Raw genomic sequence first — 17,642 nt, forward strand, 5'->3', positions numbered from 1 at the left:
CTGCCGAATTCTCCAAAATGTTCTAACTTATCCAAATTAATTATGAATTGTAAGCTAATGAACAAGAGGTCCAAACAAAATATAGTTAAACCCCACCGCATCTCGTGTGTCCTTATAATAAGTCAGGAACATCTAAACTTTGTTAATCTTGAGTAAATTTGAATTTTTGTTTCTGATTTTTTTAGATTCTATGCTGTTTTCCATTTAGCTGAAGCTGCATTTTGTCGATTCAAGGGAAAGTCAAAAGAAGAAACCTGTTTTTGAAAATTTACATTATGGGCCAATAGAGAATACTGCCTTTGGATGTTTTTTTTTTCACGTTTCTTATGGAGATCCAGGGACAGATCTAGACACTTAGAAAAGGAGGGGTGCCAACCGTGGTTTTTCAGAAAAAGGGGGTATTCTAGGGCATTCCGTGAAAATGATAAAATTTCAAATATAAAGGAAAGATACCCCTACCCCCGCCTGGATCCATCACTGCCGGTTGTTAACATTTCCACTTTCATCTCAATCTTATGTACATCTGGTATACTTCTGCACTTGCAAAAGGTACATTTGGGTTTTATCTTTCAATAAAGATAGAGGAAACAAGGAAGAAATATAAGGTATAAAGTACATAAGGACAAAGTGCAGCTGACATTTTTATGTCAAACAAACTGCTCGCTATTTAAAAATGGCATCGCCAATAAGGAAGGCTCAGACGCCGTTAGAGTGCAAGTTATGTGACAGTTTTGTGGGACTACCTTGGAAATGTAAGGACTGTAACTTATTGATGTGTGAAAAGTGTAAAACTAGTATCCATCCTCGGTTTAAGTCGGCAGACAACCATTCCGTTATTTCTATAAAAGATGTTTCGAAGATGCGCAATGAACATAAAGATGATGATATTTCTGAAATGTTTGCTTCCCTACAAGATACCAAGACTACAGAAGTGAGTACAAAGGTCATTTCCTATGTTTACAATACTTATACTACAGATTTACCATCGGTTCATGGGATTACATGCTTCGACGGCGATAAAGTGTATTACTATAACAACATTAAAGACAAACTTGTCAAAGCCAAACTTCTGAAAAACTCAATTAAAATTAAAAAACTGTCGCGACATAAAAATATTCGATGTGGATATGAACGATAAGAACGAGTTACTGATCTCATTCGAACCCCATTTACTGACGGCAGTGTCAGAGGATGGTACAGAGAAAGCAGTATTCAACTCCTCGTCACTATTTACAACATGTGGTCACTTTGATAGCATAACAAGAAAAATACTCGCGTGAGAGGAATTGGACCTAAATATGAAGTCACAGAATTCAGTTCCAGACAAGTCCTTATACTGGGAGTAGATTACAAAATGAAATACGTTATCGAATTCAGCAGCAGAGGTAAAAGACTTTTTAATTATCCTAGATTTATATCCACGGATTCTAACTGCAACATTTACGTCGTTGATTTGACAAACGATACAAATCACGGACGTATCGTGGCTGTAGATAGAGAGGGCAGGCTGAGGTTTATATACAATGGACATAACAACCGTCAACCGTTTACGTCATGGGGTATTACCGTGACACCGAGTAAAAACATTCTGATTGCTGTCGGTGATCACTGTTTATTATATGTCTCACGATCAAATGGCCAACTACTGGCGAAACAAGATTCATATGAACTTGTTAAAACGTTACTCTGCATGAAATCTTACAAAGATTTTCATGTTTTGTTTTTTCCCTGGAGATTGATAGATACAATATACATTTCTAGTACTAGACTACTTATCGATTGATTGTACAATTCGAAATTTAAAAAGAATTCTTGTAAGTTTGATAATCAAATATAAATTTGTGATAGTACAGATGTGTCTTTACATTATAAAATAAGTGGTAGTTAACCATTTGGTGTAAATCACATTTATTTTACTATTCAATCTGAATCGACTTGGAAAAACAATAATTATACCCCTATTCAGCAAGTGGTTGGTATATTGGATTTACCTTATCTGTCCGTCATTCCTTCTGGCTGCTCGAAGTTCATAGCAACGTTGTGTTTCATTTACATTAACTTTATTACTAGTAACAAACGTGTGAAATAATTAATGCTTAGATATATACAATATAGTTGCTAATGTTTTGGACCCAAAATTAAAACAGAATTGGATACACTGAAAGAAACTTTGAAATGTGTTGAGTAAGAGGTGCATTTTGATCTCGTATGAACCTCGAATGGACGGTTCTGCGGCACCTATCTGAAGCATATGGTGTAGTGATATATAGTTATGCAGATCATATACGAATGTACAGTACTGAAATTACGAGTGCAAGAAGTCGCTGACAATATTAACAACTTAAAAATATTATTCTTTTAGGATTTTCATTTGTTCACTTCTTTAGATATAAGAAATTTATCTTGGATACCGGACTTCATGCTTATTTTAAGATGGGTAGACACTATATTTGTCATTGTCACAGAGGGTGTCTATAATCTTGACATAAATAGTGCATACCCATGCTAAAATAAACATGAAACGCGGCATCCAGGAATTATTTTTTCTAACATGACAAAAAAAGTCATTTCCTCTGTTTACAATACTTATACAACGGATTTACCAGCTGTTTCTGCTCTAGCATGCTTAGACGATGCCAGAGTGTATTACTATAACAATGTTAAAAAAAAAAACTCACCAAAGCAAAACTTTTGAAAAAACTCAATCAAAACATTCAAGTGATTGATGTGACAATTAACGGCTCAAACGACTTACTGACGCCTCCCGAACCTTACAATGCCTTGGTATCTTTGTCTGAGGATTGTGGAATGAAAATCGTGCATTACTGTTTCCGTTATTTATAACCTCGCATCACATCAAAAAAGTGTCTGGAGAGCTGCTCGTAGCTGTTCGAAACAAAGAACCTCGATTTGAAATTACAAAATCAAGTATCAGACAAGTACTTGTGTTTGTAGATTCCAAATAAAATAATACGATAGAATTCAGCAGTAGCGGTAAAAGACTATTCGCTTTTCCCTATCGTATGGCGAGAGATTCTGAAAACAGCATTTACGTCATTGATACGATCAAAAAGGACATCCAAGGACGTATTGTTGCTGTTGATAGAGAGAGCATGCTGAGATTTATATAAAATGGATATAAAAAAGTTTGTCCGTTTGCTCCGAGGAGTACTACCGTGAAAATGTGTAATAACATTGTTATTGCAAACAGAAACAACCACTCATTAAAAGTCATACGATCGGATGGACAATTCCTGGCGATTCAGAGTACACAGAAGTTTAATATCACAGTTCCTTACAGTTTATGTGTCGACAGTGAAGGATTTCTAGTGATAGGGTGTGATACGTATAAATATAGGAATGACCCGGCCAGCGAAAGCTATATTTTTATATAGCCTAGCTAGCCGAGTGGTCTAGGTCGCTGGACTTTGTGCAGGCGGTGTTGCCATAGATGTCACAGCAGTACGAGTTCGAGTCCCGCGGAGGGAACGACCAAAAATTTGCATCGCAAATTTGACAGTTCTAACATCGTTGGGAATTTTTCAGACCTTTCTATACGTTTATGTATCTTCCCTGTATCAATTTGATCCGATGGAGCAGTGTAGCAAATAGAGTCGTCACATTCTGAGACGTTGTATAATATTGATTTGTTGTGACATGCATCATTAATTTGATCCTCCATCCTACATATTAACATCTAAATGAACTGTCCCGTACCACCTTATATCGTGTACTAAGTTACAGCCCTAGATTAATCCTACGAGGAGGAATGACCTCGCCAGCGAAAGCTATATTTTTATATAGCCTAGCTGGCCGAGTGGTCTAGGGCGCTGGACTTTGTGCAGGCGGTGTTGCCATAGATGTCACAGCAGTACGAGTTCGAGTCCCGCGGAGGGAACGACCAAACAAAAATTTGCATCGCAAATTTGGCAGTTCTAACATCGTTGGGAATTTTTCAGACCTTTCTATATATATATATATATATATATATATATTTTACAGGAGGGTATAATACTTGCCTTGACATACTTCTTTGTTTGTATCTATAAAAGGTTTGTACAAGGTTTTTATTAATAATGCTCCTTGCCGTAGATATGCACGAAAGCCCGTTGAGCCCATTGTCGTAGACTTAAAAAATGTTTTGGCAAAATAAGGAAAACTTACGTGTAATAATGCGAGATAAAATAAATTATAAACATTGAAATAAGAAAAGTGGTGTCTTATTATCTCTTAATCATTGAAAATGCACTAAAATGCAACCATTTTTAGTGGCAATTTTGTTCAGTGATTAAATAGTCAACTTTTTCGGAAGTAGTTATTTTTTACATCTTTAAAATTCTATACATGTGATCATTACATTTTACCTATTTCTCGATACCTACAATGTACGATTTCACTTAGATTACTTATCAAAATGTATTGTGGTCGATTGATCTTTGATCTCTCCTCTAATTAATGCAAAATAGCAGAAAACTTCACCGTTTTTCACTTTGATATGAAATTCAAGAATTATATTGATATATCTTTCACTGACATTTGATATTTATCAATTCTGAACTTTTAACTATGTCAATACGTTATATATGGACCTGTTCAGATTATATTGCACGAGGACGGAGTCCCTTTTTGTGTTGGAGGTCGAGAGATTTAAAGATGTTTTGTTCTTTATATAAAGTAGTACTTATGTTTTTGGTTTTTGTTAGATCAAACGAAAGAAAATTGAAATATCGAGACATAAGAACATTCAATGTGGATATGAACGATAAAAACGAGTTACTGATCTCATCCGAACCGTTTTATTGAGAGCAGTGTCAGAGGATGGTACAAACTAATCATAGGTGTAAGAGAAAATGGACCTAAATATGAAGTCACAGAATTCAGTATCAGACAAGTCCTTATACTGGGAGTAGATTACAAAATGAAACACGTTATCGAATTTAGCCGTGGCGGTAAAAGACTATTTAATTATCCTAAATTTATTTCCATGGACTCTGTAGATCAAGAGGACAAGCTGAGGTTCACATACAATGGATATAACAACCGCCTACGCCAAGGGGTATTACCGTGACACCGAGTAATAACATTGTGATCGCTGACGTTGACAAATGTTTATTACATGTCTTACGATCGGATGATCAACTACTGGCGAAACAGGATACAAATGAGCTTGGCATCTTATAGTTTATGTGTGGATAATAAAGGATTTTTAGTGATTGGGTGTGATAGTATTGAAGGTAACACCGAATGCGCCAAAATACATTTTGTAAAAATAGTGTTCTAACTGGAACCTTACAAGGACTTAAATAATTCTTTTTCCCTTGAAATAATTTGATATAAACAATACACCTTTCCAGTTATTGTACGTATAGAGCCAATGTAAAATAAAAACATGAATATTTTTCTTGTAATTTTCACTCAATGTAAGTGTTTCTATACATTGAAAGTACATAAAATCTGTAGTTAAATTCCTAGTATGGTAGTCGGGCTGCATAATTGATATTGTGAGCAAGCCCCTATGATGTAAATGCTTGATTCTAAGGACATACATGTATTTGTTACTAAGAATATGATGTTGGTGATTGTAAAAGTTTATTTTTCTAAATCACAGTATTAATGCTATTTAATTTGAAACTACATGAAATATAATTTACTTAAATCAGTTTTCATTTACCAAAACTGTAAAAAAAATATTTTGCTTGAATCTAAAAAGTATTGTTGCTCATAGCTTTGACCTACACTTAGAAATCGATGGTAAGGGAATTATTGACCACACTTTACGACAAACGTGATGACTTTTCATTCAACATTGTCAACTTTCCATACATATATGGCAATATTTCTTCAGCACCTGCGTATGGAGTGCTCATATCACGACTCATACGTTATGCCAGAGCTTGCCGAAACTACGCAGACTTTTTGAATCGCCCTAGAACTCTAACAAATAGGCTTCTGGAACAGGGTTATGTTGCTACAAGATTAAAGTCATCACTACAGAAGTTTTATGGTCGTCATCATGAACTCGTGGATCGTTATGGTGTATCCATCTGCACCATGGAAACTGATTTAATCAACGGGCCATAGTTTTCCTTTCCAAGTTTGTCTACCCCGGACTTGAATTTTTATGAGCAACTCGGCGTGTGTTTTTAGAAAAGCAGAGGACGCTTACCCTACCTGCACACCTGGTCCATGCTCCCAGTTTTTAGTGGAGTCCGAGTTGCTCATTTACTTTTGTTACTTTGTAGGTATGATTTTAGTTACTTGATGTTCTTTGTTGTGTATGTCTGTTTTCCATGTCTGGTCTTTGTCCCTGGATTACATTCTTTTTATTACCGCTATAACCTTGGTTTCCTTGATTACTCTTTCAAATGTCGTGAACTAAAGTATTTCAAAAGTGAACTACCAAAGGAAAATGTAACATTGTCAACGCGGGGCCTACTTATTAAGATGATTCGTTTATACAACTTACCCGAAAATATCGTTATTTGATGTATTGTAGAATTGAACACTGTCACATTCATCCTAACATAACCATAGATGCACTTTTTTTTAACTTTCCGTTGTGTTCAAAAATGGAAGACTAGATGAAGGGGAAAATTAAACAATAGTTCACGTGGAAATGAAAGGTTAAGTTCGGGAAAATATTTGTTTTGTTTTTGTTTTTTGTTTTGTTTTGTTTTTGTTTTTTGCTTTGTTTTTTTTTTTTTTTTTTTTTGTTGTTTTTTTTTGGGGGGGGGGTTTGTTTTTTTTTTTTTATTTAAAGATATTTTTCATCTCATTCATAAACCTGGATCTCGGTATTCTGGACACTTGCATTTACTAGGGTCAATATCATGACCTGGTTTACCAATATAAAATGTCAGTCTTCATTGGGGCAAAGTGACTACATCGGTTTTATAGTTTCTATTTTCATATGACATAAAAACGTCAATGGTCACAAGCAGAAAGGCGAGTATTTCTCAAAAAAGCAGAACTGATCAACATTTCGGACAAACTTTAGTTTAGCATCAGTGATTAAGACTGGAGTCCGTTCCTGTCGATCAATGCTGTATTACTTACATGTTGTGCGTTTTGTTCTTCATCTGCTGTGATTTAGATGTTCCTGGCTCTATTTTGTCCATGTTTTTTTTTCTCGTTTTGCACTTTCAGGTAGATCAAACTGTGAAACGTTGGACAAACCGGTTCTCATGGTGCAGTTGAATACACTATAACGATCCACGAGTTCATGATGAACGACGACTTCACAATACTTCTGTAGTAATGACTTCAATCTTTTTGCAACATAACCCTGTTCCAAAATCCAAACTGTAAGAAGTCTAGCGCGTTACAAAAAGTCGTATGCATATTTACGGCATGCTCTGGCATACCGCATGAGTTGTGATATGAAAACTCCATATGCAGATGCTAAAGGAATTTTGCCACAGATAAAATGAAAGAAAGTTGAAAATATGGAATGAAAAGTTATCGCGTTGGTCGTATAGTTTGGTCAATAGTTTGCCTTTACCATAGATCTCTAAGTGTAGGTCAAAATATGAGGCTGACTTTCCAGTGTCCGAATATATAATAACCTTATCTCAAGTTCTTTGGGTAGATGCGATGTATAAAATCCCCGAAACAAGGATTGTTTAATGAATAAAAATCTGGATCTCTGACATTTACTAAGGTCGTTTACCGATATAAAGTGTCAGTCTTCAGTGCGGCAAAGTGACTACATCGATCATACATTTTATTTTTCACAAAACATAAAAACGTCAATGATCACGAGCAGAAATGCAAGTATTTTGCAAAAAGCAGAAACTGGTCACCATTCTGGACACACTTTACTTGATGAACATCAGTCCTTTACAGAGTTCATTCCTGTTGATTAATGCTATGTACTTTCATGTTGTGTGTTTTGTTCTTCATGTGATTTAGATGTTCCCGCCTTTTTTATTTATCTAAGTTTTTTTCTCGTTTTAAACTTAATAGTTCTAACCAATTACACGGAACATTCTTTTCTGCCATCTGTTCATGGACTTCAACAACCATTCCTTACATCTCCTACAATCGGATGGACAACTTTTGGCAAAGCAGGATACACGTAGTGTTTGTGTTGACGGTAAAGGATATACATTTTATGTATAGTGATAGGATGCAAAAAATACATACATGTAATAAAATTGCTTTTCTAGGTCTAGTTTCGAAACAACACTACTTATGAAATATAGAAATAAAGTTATAGAAGTTATATAACTGTCCTCGGTTGTATACATATACTATATGATTCAAATGTCAGTATAATTTGTATTCATTGCATTCCTTTGCCTCTACAGACAAGTTGAATGGAGACCAGAGATGGATTTAGGCAGGCGCGTGACGCCGAGTGCCTTCTCAGAAATTTGCAACGCTTCAACCAGGAAATCGATTTTAGTATCACGTCATGGTAGAATAAACGTTGCACACATTCAATTGGCAAATCATTTAGAGTTGATAAATATATTTTTGCCCTGCTCTCCTCGGCAAATGCACCCCTGTATTTTAAAATAATGGATACATTCAGCTTTTTGGCGTGAATTGAAGCGACGACTTTGGAAGATAAAGGCACTCATACATGATAACTAATAAAACCCTGTTTATTTTCACCACGACGACTTGTCCAGTATCCAATATTACACTTGCCCGATTTTGATAGGTTTTCATTCAATTCAAAAAATGTAATCCACGGACATAGACCCTGTGGAAAACTAAACAAATAGAAATACAATACAGAAGCTGCACAGTGGCATTATCTGATGAAGAAAATGTACAAGTTTCATCAAATGTAATTTAGTGGTTTGGGAAAGTAACATGATCGAGAACGGAAAGTAGAGAATATTGATATTTAAACTCTGTGTATTACTAGTAACACACACACATACATTTGTGATGTGTTATGATTGTCTGAATAGATGGGGAAAAACAGATGATACACAACGTAATTTTAAACTTCATAAGGAATGGCTATGGCACAAACAATACGCATGACAACAGCTGCTCAGTTAAATTATTCGATTTCTAAAAAAAAAACAACAGAAAAACAAGCAGATCCGAATTCGAATGGATATGCAAAATTATTGTTGTTGTATATAATAACTCCATAAAAAATCAAAACCGTGACGAGTTAAAGCAAATACGAAACATCAACACATTATAAGCAATTCATAGCACACATAAACATAAATAAATCTAACTAAATATTGGCATAATTGTGTTGAAGTTGTATGGCAAATTCTCATTGGAGTTACCCCCTTGAAAGACGGAAATGATTCAATCTTTTTGTTCTGCTCGATCAGATAAAATAGCTACGAAATTTCCCATTTTTTTTTTAAAAGCGAGTGCTTCATTCTTTAAGAGCTTTTCGTTTAATTGTTTTGTTTCTTCGTTTTGTCTATGTCGCTTGACTCATTTTGAAATTGAAAATTTTATGAAATGTTATATTTCTACTTTAAGATATTGAAAGATATTCAAACAACAATGTTGTTTAGCAAAAAATCAGCAAAATTCGTTTTTAGCATTGTGTCATTAAGATAAATAAGCGAATATAACGTACTTTTCTCATATTTTTTTCTTAAGGACTAAAATGCTTTGCTTGGGCGCAGCTTGATACAACCCCAGAGGTGGAACCCTGAAGTTGGGGCAAGAGTGCGAACTTACTAAATTCAAGCTTGATACAGCTCTAAATTTTTTATTCGGATTAAATATTTGACACAGGATAAGAATTTGATCACAATCAACGTGGTCCTCTTTTCTGTCCAATCACAACGGCCAAATCAATCCCAACTTTCCTTTTGAGATATGACACTTTGTGGTACAATTCCATCAAGATTCAGTTATTGTCCAGATATGATGACAATACTTGTTACTGAGAAATATTTTGGTCCTTCATTCCTAAGCAGTTTAAGTAAAAAAATCAATCCCAGTCTTATTCCTAGATATTTTGATTGACTATACCTAAAATCAACCAGTTTTCCTTATGTAGTACAGCATCTTGTGGGACAATTTCTTATTGTCAAGTTATTGTCTGAATATCATAAAAATGTCTGTTCTGACCCCTAACTTACTTTGTGGTATGGCATTTTAAAGTATAATTTCATAAAGATCCATAATTATATACTCAAGTTATTGCATGGTTACCAAATTGTCGATGCAGACTCAGATAATAACAACGGCTCAGTTGAGGACGACAGCATGATACCATCATACCAATGCAATTTTTTGTGGTTGTTTAAAAGCTTAGGACCTGGTTTTGGGCATCCCTTTTGAAAATTTCTCGATTCCCCACAGCCAACACAGGCACTTGAGTCCAGGATTTTTTAAAATTATATTTTTTGTTACAAAATTTGAAAATTCATCATTTTTTACCATCAATATCAAGTTCTGATGAAAATTAAAAATTCATGTTTAATTTTATTGATGTGGCCAAAAATGTGGGTACTTAGGAATCATTATAAAGACTAAAATTAAAGGAAAGTCTCAAAACCAAGAAATTAATTTCAATTCTGCTTTCTATTGAAGTCCAGCAATGGCCGTGGTAAAGCCATCAAATGTACAACTGAAAAAAGAAAAACATTTCACAAAGACCATATGCAGAGCATGGGAAAATTAAAGTTTAACAAAATTGAGCTCTAAACATTCGTTGTTTTATCTACCCAGTACAATCAACTGAATACTTAACACCTTTGAGAACTTCAGAGCAAAGGGGAGGTAACTCAGAACTTTCAAGTGACTTTAGTAATGCCTCACATTTTTCACCATCAATTATTTTCAGGAGTTTCAGACATGTGCTTATCTTATCTACAAGTAGTGATGTCTGTGTTTCAGTTCTCTGAGAGTCTTGTATGGCAATGCTGCAAAGAAATTTCAAAAGCATTCTTATAATCATTTCTGTGTAGGATGGAATTCTTGGCCAAGTATTCTTAACAACCCTTTCTAGTAAATCTAAAACATTCATCCGTGTGATTTCTCCTTGTCCATCATAAACTTCAAGGTAGCTCTCAACAAGTTTTAAAATTCTATGGAGATGCTTGACTGAAGCAAGTCCCATAACATCCACAAAATCACCGAGAAACTTGGTGACAATTTGACGAAGAACAATCTTCCTTTCAAATTCAGCATTTAGTAAAATTATGTGTATGATTTCGTCATGTTTTGCAGTATTTCGATAAGGTTGTTGTTCCACTGAAGTCTGCATTTTCTCCACTATTTGAAGAATTGAAAGAATAGCAGGGAAAGATACTTCATTTAATTCAGCTTCATTGGTATGAAGCTGATGTTTCACTGCTTGATAAATAACATCAGCATGCCCGTACCAACGAAGCTGTTCTGGTGACACATTCTCCATAATATGCTGCAAGCACTGAACTCCAATTACTCTATTTTCCATGATAAAGTCATCAACAAAGTTTAGGGATGGAGGCAGGAATCGCTCCAAGTAATCATAAAAATATGGATATCTAGTGTTGAAAAGGCACCATTGAAAGACACATTTAGCACTGGGAAACATCGTCCATCCTTCTTTGGTAAGTTTTGGGCCCAATAATTTTAGCATAGATGTCAATATACTTTTTTCTGTAATTCTTAAAGCAAGATCTACATTCATCAAGTTTCGGTTTGCAATGAGAAGTTCACCATTACTTTCACATTTATAATATGTTTTTATCAGTTTTAACAGGTTTTGGGACATAACCCTCGACATTTGTGAGGTCCATAAGTTTTCTTTGATGTGTTCAAGTACAAGATACATCAAGTCTGGTGCAATGTTGGACAAAAATCCTCCTATGACTTCATTCATTATTTCATTGTGAAAATTTTCGAACATAATATTGTAAATAGACAATAAAGTTGATGCCATGTCAGGAACACCAACAAAGTCATCCTTGGCATAGCAATAATGTTCTTTGTTTTTCATTGCTGGTACAAGGCCCAAATTTAATGTGTCTCTAACTAAACCAAACGATTCAGTTTGTTTAATTATAAGTGTAGAATGTATAAACCATCCTGATGGGGCTTTGGCACAGACAACAGTACAGATTGCTAAGTGTTTCATTTGTTCATTTCTTTCCTCCAAGGTTAAAACCTCTTTAAACAAATCCAGTAGATTGTACCGATTGACAATCTCATCCTGAAGATCTGACCTTAATGCACTATCCTCTGCCTTATCGTGAGAAAGAATTTCTTGAATCAGTGCTTTCAGATGAGCCATGGTTCACTATTTTACCTGGAAAAAGAAAAGAAAACCAAAAAATATTGAAAAGCTATTATATATTTAAAATATTTCATTCTAAAATGAATAATGTTCAGTAGCACTCTCGATAAAAATCATGCAAAATGTGTTTCATGGTTGGAAATTTTTCAACATATTTTTATTATTGATATTTTGTTTAAAATACCTAAACAGAAATTAGCATGTGGCTTTTCATATAACCCTTGGTCTTAGGAGATTAAAATCATATAGAATGTACTGTAGAATTCAAATTTAAGGGAGATAACTCTGTAAATGACACTAAAATACAATAGAAACTGTTGGATTTTCAATGTGAATAATCTCCTCAGAGCAGACAAACTGGAATGAATAATAATACATTTCATCATATATACCAATAAAACAACTTAATTACAAAAATAAATGTGTAGCCTTTTGTGGGTGTATCACATATTACAGAATTTGCATGATTCTTACAAAGACTACTACTTAAGTGTCTTGAAGGAAAAACCCATTATTCCCTCTGTAACAAAAAGAGAAACTTATATCTTTGGTTGTTTTAGGTTACAGACCATCAATTCAACCAATGAGCATTTGGAACGTACACAAAAATAGTCCTACGCAGAAATTACCCCTGTTCCTCATAGTGCTGTGAAAAAAGTTCTCATCTTATTTAAAAAATTTAAACAGTTTCTGAAAGGAAAAACATTTATTTTATAGATGCATTTTGCTTCTTGTGATGTGAAGCCTTATCTCCATAATGGTTTCTAAATATACCCCTATCTTGTGAAAACACTGGGATTTTCCATGCTATTTATAGACCCTTCAGGCTTCACTTCCGGTGACCAGTACTGCACTGCAAGTCTGCTAACCCTACATGCCATTCTGAGGATTGTGAGCTGACATATGTAGAATCATGCTGATATATAGTCCTCTGCAGGTTAAAGTTAAGGTAAAGTCCAGAGAAGCCATTGAATATTGTGAAATTAGCATAAAAGCCTATGGGAAGTGGAATTAGTGGTTTCTAGCCTTTATATGTTGATCAGTTTCTGCCCATTTACACATAGGCAGGGACACAGTGCTCTGTCCAAGACAATAAAGTGCTTTGCTTTCCAGTATTATTAATTTAAGGAAATTTTAATCATTTAAAATGCACAAAAGGCACTGTCCTACATGTATGTCTAAAAAAAAAGTTCAAGAGCTATAAATACTTCAAATGGAAGACTTCCCCCTTATTAAATATTTAAACCTGTTCATTTGTGAAAAATTCAAGCATTTTTTTTATAACCCAATCATGGTCATGCATGGGGCATTTACATTCAACATTAATATCCATCAGATGACATGTTAAGACATTAAACAATAATACAATGTTGCTTCATGCTTAAGAATCTAGGCACCTACCTTAGCCTAAGGAATTCACAGATTTTCCAACTTTGAGTAATGGGCTCCCCTACCCCACCCACACCTCAAAGAGGCAATGTGCATGTATCGGTATATTTACCAATGACTACTATTTTACACATTGTTCAAAACTAAAATACACAACATTTATCCTGCATCATTGCCTTTATGTATATGGTCTTGTTAGGTATTTTTGATTGATTGGAGTTTTCAATCAATTATTTTGTATGCACCTGCAGCCCTGGCAATGAACTTCCGATAACATTTCAAAACATGACAGCAGATATAGTATAAGTTTTAGTGAAGCTTGTAGCCTTCTAAACGAGTGTTATTTACTTATAACTACCATTTTTGTTAGTGCCATTTACATACATGTATTTACCTACAGAACAGTGAAGTATATATCTCCTAACAGGCAGGCTGGCTTCTATACATGTATACATAAATGTATGTCATCTGCATGAAGGTATATTCAGGTTGACTTGTGTGTTAAATTTTTGTCACGTGACCATGATGCTTGATAAAATAATTGAGGGTCTATATGGGTGATTGAATACTTCAGACATTGGTTCAAGCTTAGTCTGAAATTGCCCTGGTGCCCAATGGCTGATATGCTAGACAGGCTGGGCTGTGGGACATCAGGTCTTGTCCAATATAAAAAACACTGGATTTTGTGCACAAATTTTAGTATGCACTTTAGGCTAAAATTTATTACTCTATTGGCTCTTGAAAAATTAAAAACTAGGTATGTAGATAGGGGTTCAAATTAGTGTAGGTTCAAGGTCTGGGACCCTTGGTTTCTGACCCAGGACTTTTTATACATGTATTTCATTAACTATAGGTCCTGATCTTTCAATACACTACATTAAATTTCTAATGAGGACCTTTTGTTTACATCAGGTGTACTTTCTACTCCAGCAATGCTAGAGGTAGTCTGGCAAGCTATTTTCTGACTTGGTACCATCCTAACCTCCAGCATCTGACATGTTGAAAGCCACCACCAATGTGAATCAGCTAAACATGTGTTTTAAAATATTTTAAGTCATTTATTTACATAAAAGAAGTTTAACCTACCAGAAATTGAACCAGAATCCTTGTTAAATACCTAGAAAACATTTGTAATGAAGACAGTTGTCAAAATGACCAGCCATTTTGAATTAGGTCACTAATTTTGCAGAATACAATATGTTTTTGACAAAATGAACTTAAAGTTGGTAAAGGCAATTCTTAGGTTAATTTGATATGTTCTTTTATCAACCGGAATTAAACACTCAAAAAAGCTAAAAACCAAATATAAAGTTCATTTTAACTGCTTTTACAACAGATTTCCAGGATTGCTGGATTTTCTCATCAGGTAGGTCATTTGTTTTTCTTCAGTTTAGTCACATTCAGCCCTGTTATGGTAAAGAAACTATATAAAACGTTTTAAATGGAAAATAGTTCACTATAATTCTGCCAATTTCAAAGAACAGCAGAACGAGCGTTATTCAATATGGCGCTCAGAAGTAAGAGGGAGGAACGGAATCCCAACCTCTTACATTGTAGTAGTGTACTTTCCATTTGAAATCTACGAAGGTCCTGGACCTTCATTAACAGTATTGTGTACATACTTTTCTGCAATAGTTTGTGTTTAGCATGTTTAAACAATGGACATTTTCTTTTTAAAGTGACAAAATATTGCGATCATGAACCTAAGAAATTCATGAAGTTCAAGATCATGGAGTCACAATTGCAACTAAGCAATGTTCAAATTTCCTACAGAGTGGAAAACATGTTAATAGTGTTCTGTCATGCATGCAACAACAAATAACTGTCTTTCTTTAAATTTATAAAACTTTTGATTTGCAAACCAGTTTTTTTTTATATGGGACAAGCTCTGATGTCCCAAGGTCCCAGTTTGTATGGCATATCAGCCATTGGATTTTAGCACAATCTCAGACTAATACAAGCTATGCAAATCATATTACCTTCTATGTAAATTATAATTATCAACAATAAATGAAAAAGATTGGGTTACTCAAGTACGTATGAAAAGGCAGGTCAATGAAAAGTTACAAAAAGCTAAAATTTGTGATAAACTGATGCTACTGAGTACTGATACTACTGTATAAGAAATAGACGTTAATTTATAATCCTATTGAAAACAATTTAGACTACAAGGTGGTGTATTCAGTTTACATGCTCAATTTGTCAGTAGTTTTCAAGCAATATCCGTTATTATCCAAGATTACCGTGGAGTTGATCGAGTCCAGGGTTATTCCTGCATTCCTGTAACACAATTGCACAATTCGTGAAACTGAAAGTCTCAATGCCGCAATGGGGATTCGATAAAATTTGGAAAAAAATCACAAAGAATCCATAGGGCTATCATAGCTAGATATATCTATCTATATAAATAATTAATCAGTAAAAAGTTATCAAAAGAACCTCCATCGTTAATTAATTATACCTAATATGTGTCACCTCATTTTAAATCTGGAGGGAGTGTTCACGACAGGGAAAGGAAACGACATGCGGCGAACGACATGCCTTTCAAAGTTCTACCTAATGACCGAAAAATGTACTAATGGTTTAATATGAAACTTCGAAATTTGTTTCCAGAAATATTCTGGAAATTTTGACGGAACTATATTTTTGATATTGCCATAAAAATGAAATTCATCTTATGTGCACTCATTTTAGTCGGCTCAGTTTTGGTAAGACTGATCGATCAGGGGAATAGATTTTTTTGGGGGGAAAAAGTTTGTTTCTGGAAAATGTGGAAAAATAATTTGACTAATCACTAGAGAGAAAAAAAATATTTTAAAAATGAAAAAAATTCATGCTGACTATATGAAAGGTGTTATGCAGTAGTGAGATGACAAAAATAGATTGATTCCATGGATGATGATGATTTTTTTATTGACCCTGAAGAAAATGTTATTTTTGCTCAAGGGAAATAAGTTTGTCTCAGCCCCCGCCCCCAGAGAATCAAACGGTTGCTGCTTTATTTTTATGAAACTGGTTGAAAATGACAACTTCGATGAACCAATAATTAATATTTGAGACCTATAGTTGAAGAGCTTGATTATATTTATACCTAAATACTGTAACGTCAGGGAGTGTATAATAGAGTAGCTAACTGCGTAGAAACAAAGCCAACAGAACATAGACAGAAAAAAAGCAACATACATATGCAAATCGAAATGCATTCTTTCATCATAGATATAAAATTCTATTCCAGATCACAGAGCTTTGACCAAGTATGATACACAACAAAAAACTAGTATACAGAAACTTGAGTGCCGTGGTGCCCGGCTGTAATCTTGGTTCCCTTGATTACTCTTAATCACAGACACTGCATTTTAAAATGAACATAAAAATGAAAGAATTAAATTAACTAACTTATGGCGTCATAATGGAAAAAAGTATTGTGACGTCATAACTTGCAACTAATTTTACACTTTCGATTTTTTAGTGTGTGAAATGGAAGTATGCGCAAAGTCCAGGCGCGGATCCAAGGACTGGCGTGCCGAGCGTACGCCCCCCCTAAATCGGTAAGAAAAAACACAAGTTTCACCCCATAAATTTTTGGCCTTGCTTTGCACGGCATTTCATTCAATTAACGCCCCTCCCCCAAACTCAAATCCTGGACCCGCCCCTGAAATCATATGTTGCTTCCACACAATATTGCTTCTTTATATAATGAAACTGACCAGTAAAGAACTCATTTACCTATCACGAATGTTTTTGTGTGGTAAAGGTTCTAAGTTCAAAGTTCAAACTCTTTATTTAAAGTCGGAAAATGTAAAGCTCTAATGAAATTTTAAAACCGACACAAATAACAGAACAATAATACACACACAAAGGCATACAGTATTAAAATCACGGATTTTATATTCTAATATACACTTCCTGTTTAATACACAAAAAAGTAGCAAAGCATGCAGATAAAATGGCAACACTTATAAAAAAAAAAGACAGAAAGGGGACTAAATTTGTATGGATAGCATACGTCCTTTGTTGTGCGTTATTGTTCTTG

At 34.6% G+C, this 17,642-nt stretch overlaps 2 protein-coding genes across 3 annotated transcripts; one reads left to right on the forward strand and one right to left on the reverse strand.

Annotated features, from left to right (window-relative positions):
• Nucleotides 1-645: 645 nt before the first annotated feature.
• LOC148620678 (uncharacterized) lies at nucleotides 646-3,174 on the forward strand. Its single transcript, XM_088573865.1, has 2 exons — nucleotides 646-1,129; nucleotides 1,256-3,174. Exons 1-2 carry the CDS (start codon nucleotides 674-676, stop codon nucleotides 1,781-1,783), a joined length of 984 nt encoding a protein of 327 aa, XP_088429991.1. The 5' UTR covers nucleotides 646-673; the 3' UTR covers nucleotides 1,784-3,174.
• A 5,835-nt stretch (nucleotides 3,175-9,009) lies between these two features.
• LOC148620679 (TELO2-interacting protein 2-like) lies at nucleotides 9,010-16,159 on the reverse strand. 2 transcript variants are annotated; one of them, XM_088574377.1, is made up of 3 exons: nucleotides 16,071-16,085; nucleotides 15,853-15,889; nucleotides 9,010-12,232 (listed from the first exon to the last, which is right to left on the reverse strand). In XM_088574377.1, exon 3 carries the CDS (start codon nucleotides 12,215-12,217, stop codon nucleotides 10,661-10,663), a length of 1,557 nt encoding a protein of 518 aa, XP_088430503.1. In that variant the 5' UTR covers nucleotides 12,218-12,232; nucleotides 15,853-15,889; nucleotides 16,071-16,085; the 3' UTR covers nucleotides 9,010-10,660. The 2 variants fall into 2 exon arrangements, with proteins under 2 accessions (XP_088430503.1, XP_088430502.1); XM_088574376.1 differs by lacking the exon at nucleotides 15,853-15,889 and having other exon boundaries at nucleotides 16,071-16,159.
• Between the last annotated feature and the right edge of the window lie 1,483 nt (nucleotides 16,160-17,642).

The sequence above is a fragment of the Perna viridis genome, chromosome 3 (genome assembly GCF_037379345.1).
Source record: "Perna viridis isolate PV_CMFRI_1.1 ecotype Kerala chromosome 3, ASM3737934v1, whole genome shotgun sequence".
Lineage (NCBI taxonomy): Eukaryota > Metazoa > Mollusca > Bivalvia > Mytilida > Mytilidae > Perna > Perna viridis.